Genomic DNA, 7,077 nt, shown 5'->3' on the forward strand with positions numbered 1-7,077 from the left:
CAAACAATGTAGAAGTAGTCCAAATATAATGTACACATCCCTTACCAATGTGAACAAGACCATGAAGCGAGTGATGTCGCCAATCATACGGCCCAGAGAGATTTGGAGTGGCCCCAGGACCTCGAAGGCAGGCATGAGCTGGGTGGTCCTAGCAAAGCTGATGACATTGGCTATCGCAAACAGGACATCAGACACAATCTCTGGATCATATTCTTCCCATTGGAATCGGGCTGAAGATTACAAGAAAAACAAAAGATAATATTGATGATATGCGCTTAGTTAGAATACTCATGACATCCGCCAAGCGGATATAACGTACATACACACAAAGCTATGTTTATACTCTGATTGATACAATTTAGTGAGAAGTACTCACGGAAATGGCTGGCTAAAAACAATAACAAAAGCTGAGTGAAGTCAATTTCAATCCTTTTGTAGGAAAGCATATATTGTAAGCTAAATTACTAAGCTATTTTAAACTGAACGTGTGGCTATTTGGTACTATGGTTTGGTTCACCCTTTGGATTGGAAGGTACAGGGTAAAAGTCCTGTTCTAAGCGGCGCATGAGATTAGACCTTGAAAAAGTCTCTTTCCTCACAATCTATCACCCCATTCGACAGAGACAACGCTGTTAGAGGCCAGGTACTCATTTTACTCTTGAGTACGGTTAGGGAATGTGAGTAAAGAACCTTTTCCTAGGACTTAACTATTCGCCGCTCAGGGCGGAATTCGGAGCCTGGACCCTCCGATCCGAAAGTGGGTGTCTTAATAGAGGATGACATAGCTGTGCGTACGGATATATCTAGACTTTTCTCCTTTAACTCTTTAAATGACCTAACTCGATAAGGAAAACCTGATGTCCAGCATTGTGTCTTTTTGTGTCTGCCATATACTGCCACACTCTGGAAAATCACATATTTAAAAATTCGGCCAGAAAACTCGTATTTGAAATATCGATCGATTTAAATGACTCTCATCTTGGCAAAAACTCTCAAACCCGGGACTTCGGCGATTTCCCGGGTTTGAGAGGTTTTGCCAAGATGAGAGTTATTTAAATCGATCGATATTTGAAGTACGAGTTTTCTGGCCAAATTTTTTAATATGTGTTTTTCCAGAGTTCGGCAGTATAGACATGCTATTTTGTTAATTCAGATTATATATCCACACAGACATCAGGGTAAACAGACTTTGGAAAGAATGGGGTCTTTTATGTACAATAAACATCATGACATTGTGAGGCAGCGTTGTTGATATAAACTTACCAAGATCCTCAGATACGATTGACCATGAGATAAATTATTCATAACACCGACTAGACACATATAGATTTATTTGAGTCTGAGCCAAAAAGTCCATTTTGTGACTTTCGCCTTCAAAATACTTCAATGATTAGTTATTTGGAAAAGCTAATGAAAAAATATGTTTTCCACCATTTCTATCTGTTGAAGTAATGTACGTAAAATACTCCCAAAAACAAACTGACAATCTAGCTTCAATAAAATAACAGAAATAGTTTCTCAAATGTTCAAAGAAGTGTGGACAGAGAATCAACTTTGTCCACACATTTCGACAATTTAAAAAGCTATAACTACAATAATTTTGATGCAAGATCGTCAGTGTTTTGACTTATTTTTCATATTTTTTAAAACCAAGAGAAACCGATAAAAGAGAAGGCTTTTCCTCAGGTTTTGAAAACTATTTATTATTGGAGCATTTTAATTGGGCAAAGGTCACTGAGACTCCATTTTGGCACAGTGTCAATTATATGTTATATACAATCATTCAACCAAAACAGATCCCAAATGCGGACGCAAGATTAACCCTTTGGCCAGAAAACTCGCCATATGGGAAATTTGTCTCGAGGGTGTATTCCAAGGGAAGACTAGAATAATCCAGGCGTCAGCCGCAGTGCAGCGCCGCAAAATCGCCTAGGCCGAGGGGACTTGCTCAAGGCCACACAGCGTAACGGGTAATCGAACTCGTTACCTTTTGGGTACGAAACAGATACCCGGGAGTGGTGGTGGGGGGGGGGGGGAGAAGGTGGACTTACATGCTTCCATAAAATAATTTTTCGGAGAATGTCTTGCGTCTTTGACTTCGCCAAGAAATAAATTGAAGTATGTAAAATTTCCCTGAGAAAGGAGGGTACTTGCAACATAGGTACCGTTGAAATATCTGAAAAATAGAAGGCAAGCATTGAGGTATTTATGTTAAATTTTGATGTAGGAAATATGTCTCAAAGGCAATGATTGAATGCGTTTAAGTAAAATACTCACCAAGTTCTGCCAGACAGATCAATCACACCAACATATAAATGTATATACGATTTTAACACTCCCGCTATTTAAAATTCCTAACGTGTTCCCAATCTTCAAGTTCAAATTCCAAAACGCAAGAATGTAAAAAAATATTTTATTCTACCCCTCAATTGATTCTGATTTCGTCGTCTTTGAATAAAAGACAAGTTAAATAAAGCTTCTTTTTAAGAATTTGGTTTTTAGGGAAATTTAATGCTTGATAATCTGACGTCACAAAATTTTATTATAAACTTGATATCATTACGCGTTACTAGTTATGGGGAGGGGTAGAATAATATGTAAACTTTAACATTGATAATATGATCCGAGATTTAAAAGATAATATAATTACAAGAAACTTTGGGACTACTTCCGTATGTGAATTTTCTGTATGTGTTTTCAATTTCAAGTCTGTACGCATAACATTTCAGTGTTGCTTCTTCCAAGTTGACCTCACACCTCATAATAATATTATAGTTCCTTCCAAAGTCAGGGAAGAGCAGTGGCACTTCATGATACAGTGTGGAATCAAGAAGGGTAATTATATAACCAGTCAAATGCCGTTACTCTGGAAAGATACGTATTTAAAAATTTTGCCAGAAAACTCGTTCTTCAAACATCACTCGGTGTAAATCACCCTCATATAGTAAAAACTCTTAAAATTGGGACCTCACAATACTCCATGTTTGAAAGTTGTTATCGATATGAGGATATTTAACATCGATCGATATTTGAAGGACGAGTTTTTGGTCCTAATTTTTTAAAACATATTAATATGTTTTTCTAGAGTACGACAGTTAGATGGTTAAAGATGCAAGGATAAAAAAGGAACTTACTTATCGGCTTCGGACACCTTGAATTCTGTGAAAAACCTGAGAACTAAGGAAGCCAAATACATGGAGAGCACACCAAAATCCATAGCGTTATAATAGTCCATGATGTAAGAACGACCACCGGAACTGTATATTGTTTTACATTCAATCCATAACAACCCTGTAGACAAAAAAAAAAGAGATTTGGGTTAGTTGTAAATTAAAGAGGTTTTAAAAAAGTAGTCATTCAGAGCCATTCGGCCAATGGAGACGGAGTTTATCTCGGTATCTATAGCGTGAAACGGACAATAGCCATTGTGGTTTTCCTCATGTACTCTTCAAGTATTTCTGTGGCGATCATCACGAATACGACCCTTTGACACAGCCTCATGTTTAACCCAATTCAGCCCCTTCATCAGTGAGTTAGTAATAATTACAAGGACCCACATAACCAAGGGGCCAGGTAGCTCAGTTGGTAGAGCACTCGCTTTACACGCAAAAGGATAAGGATAGATCCCGGTGTAGTCGAGATTTTTCTCGGACCCCCTGTGTGCACCTAGCAGTGAATGGGTAGCTTGGTCTGTTAGATCTGGCGGAAAGTAATTTGCGCTAGACTAGCGTCCTATCCAAGGGTAGCAAGCAATTGCTATTGTCCATTTCACGATACAGAAACTGAGATCAACTGCAGCTCCAAGGGTCTTACGACTCTAAAGGACCACTTTTTACATTTCCACGAATGGTATCTAACTATTTTGGCTCATGATTTCCAATGAGTTGTGTGCCCTGTGCGTATTTTAAATAAGGGAAATCACCGAATCCTTAGAAATGTTTTCAAATTCAACTTGTCTTTAATATAGTGTTCCTTGTATCGAACATAACTAATAGACAAAATATTGGTTCCAATTTCATTGAAAGTGTAGAACCAGTATTCCGGAGGACTGGATACGTGTCTTGTGCAGCTGATCTTCTAAAAAAAATAATTGAGCTTTATATAGCGCAATATCCACTAAATGTGCTCAAAGCGCTTTACAAGGGGTCCCTAGTCAACAGCAACATTTAACATGTAGGACGGGACATGACGCCTGTTAGGCGATATTACAATTTTTCGGACAAAGACAACGCTGTTAAAGGCCAGGTACTCATTTTACGCCTGAGTACGGTGAGAGAATGTGAGTAAAGAGCCTTTTCCAAGGACTCAACTATGCCCTGAGCGCGAGGCTTGAACCCAGGACCTTCCGATCCGAAAGCGAGTGTCATACCGCTAGACCATATAGCCGCATCTTCTGATTTCTAGTCTAAATAAATGCTGGTCGTCAATAAAGACTATCCATCTTTTACATCCCGTAATCCTAAGAATCTGCCTGTACGTTCTGCTTCTGAAATTGTTCTGCCACCTTATGGTTATTTATGTAACCTATTCATTATTCACTAATTACTCCGGAGGACTGGTTTCGCACTTTAAATGAGTTTTGAACCGGGAGAGAGAAAGGTGTGACGTCACCACTTCTCTGCCCTTTAAGTAACAAATGGTAAGTAAGGCTAAGTTTGGAGATTAAAGTCCTACCCAAAACCCAGAAAACAATGCATATTTGAACATGTGTAATGAGAGTGTTTGCTGGCCTCAACGTCTCCTTCAACAAACTGTGGATCTTTTCGTCGTAGCTGAGATGCCGATGTCTCGGATGGAAAAGATCATCTGGAGGAAGAATAGACAAAATAGTAGAAATGTTAGCATGAAAAGTCTATGCTTTGAAATTATCAGACATTATTCAAGACTAGTAATCGGTGATATCTCATTTTACGATTTTGATGTATTGGACAGTTTCGAAGCAGGTCGACAGTAAAGCATCATTTTATGATTTTTTTAAATACTGGACAGGCTTGAAAACAGAATGATTTTGAAATATCAAACAATTTCGTAAGCAGATTGATAATAAAGCATCATTTTAGGATTTTGAACTATTGGACAGGTTCGGAAACATAATGACAGTAAAACATGATTTTATGGTTTTGAACTATTGGACGGTTTTGCCAGCAGGTCAACAGTAAAACGTCATTTTATGATTTTGATATACTGGACAACAGAAGGTGATATTTTATTGTGTGGTTTGCAAATATTAGAAAGTTTTGGATGTAAGAGTACTGCGACACATCAGTTTATGATTTTAAAATTGCCGGGCAGATTCTGAAATAGGAGGGCGCGGTATTTACCGTGGAACGAAAAAAAAGTTTATACTTAATAATTAATTAATTTTAACACGTTGCAACAATGAAACTGACACACGACATAATGGTCATGTTGAAGCATGTATGTCAAAGAAACAGATTTAAAAAAAATGTTAACAGAGGTATTCTATTATCAGGAAAGATCAACTCTGGCTGAGACTAGTTGTGTACATGTGGATGCCCAGAGCAGACGATGGAGCACATCGTTAGAGAATGCCAGGATGGGCCCAGCTGCACTGACCATGGCCTAAGAGTCTGCTCCGCAATCTATAATGATGATGATGAAGTCTGACACAGTGGAAGATTGCCCTCGTCAAAGTGAAATTAAAAAGACTTACCTGAGCTGGTAATGATGTTGGAGTCGGTGACACGAAATGTGGCGGCAGCCAGAAGAATAAGAAAACACATATGGGATGTGGTGTGGGTGATGAACTTGGTTACCGGGCAACGCATAATGGCGCCAAACTGTAAACAATGAATTTTAAAGGGAAGTTAAATGTGATGTTTGGTAAGGAGACCTTATGTGATTAAATGCATGACGGAGGCAAATGCAATATAGCAATACTATGAATCATTTATTCTTTGGGAAAGAAAAGAGATAATTAGATAAATATATGGGTAGATATATAGAGAGAGAGATAGACAGATAAATATATATTGATAGATAGAAAGATAAAAAGATAGATATATAGATAGACAGACAGCTAGATAGATAGATAGATAGATAGATAGATAGATAGATAGATAGATAGATAAAAATAGTATGACAGATAGATAGATTGATTGATTAATAGAGATAGATATGTATTGAGAGAATTTCTATTTTATTCAGCTTGTAAAATTTCCAACTACAACTAAAACGACCATAGTTCCAATGAACAGAAAATTATTTATTTTATTATGAATATTGAATGATTCAGATCAAAGAAATAAGTCCTTCAGAACCATTAGGCCCATGAAGCCCGTGATTTTCCCGGCTTTTTTTTAGCGTGAAAGGAACAATAGCACTAGGATTCAATAGCCGTAACGTCACTTCCTTCCTAATGACGCATGGTAACTTAGCAACACTGGATCTAAACTATCGGAACAATGGCGGACGCCCTTATGAAATATTTCTTCGGCGAGCATAAAAAAACACATAAATTTGATCATCTTTTTACTTTTACACATTCTGATCACAAGACATATGAAATGTTCTAGCCAGCTTGAAGAATAAAAAGTAATGATTTTCTTTGTTTAGAACCAAGATGGCCGCCGTTGCCGGGGACGTGACATCAGACTACTGAATCCAATACTCTTCAGCAGTCGTAACGTCACTTCCTTCCTAATGACGCATGGTAACTTAGTAACACTGGCTCTAAACTATCGGAACAATGGCGGACGCCCGTATGAAATATTTCTCCGGCGAGCATAAAGGGTATCCAGAGGAAAAAAACCCCCATAAATTTGATCATGTTTTGACTTTTACACATTCTGATCACAAGGCATATGAAAAGTTCTAGCCAGCATGAAAAATAAAAAGTAATGATTTTCTTTGTTTAGAACCAAGATGGCCGCCGTTGCCGGGGACGTGACATCAGACTACTGAATCCAATTGGAGTAGGTTAAAGCCAACATTACTTTGACACACATAATTTTACGACAGATAGATGGAATTGTTCGTGTGGATTAATCTGTAGCCATCGTTAACACATAGCCTCGCTAGGACTTACAGTTTGACGTCATTTTCAAGGTCACGATT

The 7,077-nt window shown here is 38.0% G+C and overlaps 1 protein-coding gene across 9 annotated transcripts in view; it reads right to left on the reverse strand.

Moving 5' to 3' along the window:
• The window catches only part of LOC144973409 (short transient receptor potential channel 7-like), a 279,226-nt gene that overhangs the window by 19,974 nt on the left and 252,175 nt on the right, over positions 1-7,077 (reverse strand). For all 9 annotated transcript variants that reach the window (XM_078915835.1, XM_078915839.1, XM_078915834.1 and 6 more), the window contains 5 exons: positions 5,675-5,801; positions 4,675-4,806; positions 3,135-3,291; positions 2,052-2,176; positions 46-230 (listed from right to left, as the gene is read on the reverse strand). In XM_078915835.1, coding sequence (XP_078771961.1) covers positions 46-230; positions 2,052-2,176; positions 3,135-3,291; positions 4,675-4,806; positions 5,675-5,801 — 726 coding nt within the window. The remainder of the gene's footprint in view (positions 1-45; positions 231-2,051; positions 2,177-3,134; positions 3,292-4,674; positions 4,807-5,674; positions 5,802-7,077) is intronic.

This window comes from Berghia stephanieae, chromosome 5, assembly GCF_034508935.2.
Source record: "Berghia stephanieae isolate SIO BIC M18660-M18661 chromosome 5, UCSD_Bste_1.3, whole genome shotgun sequence".
Taxonomy (NCBI): Eukaryota; Metazoa; Mollusca; class Gastropoda; order Nudibranchia; family Aeolidiidae; genus Berghia; species Berghia stephanieae.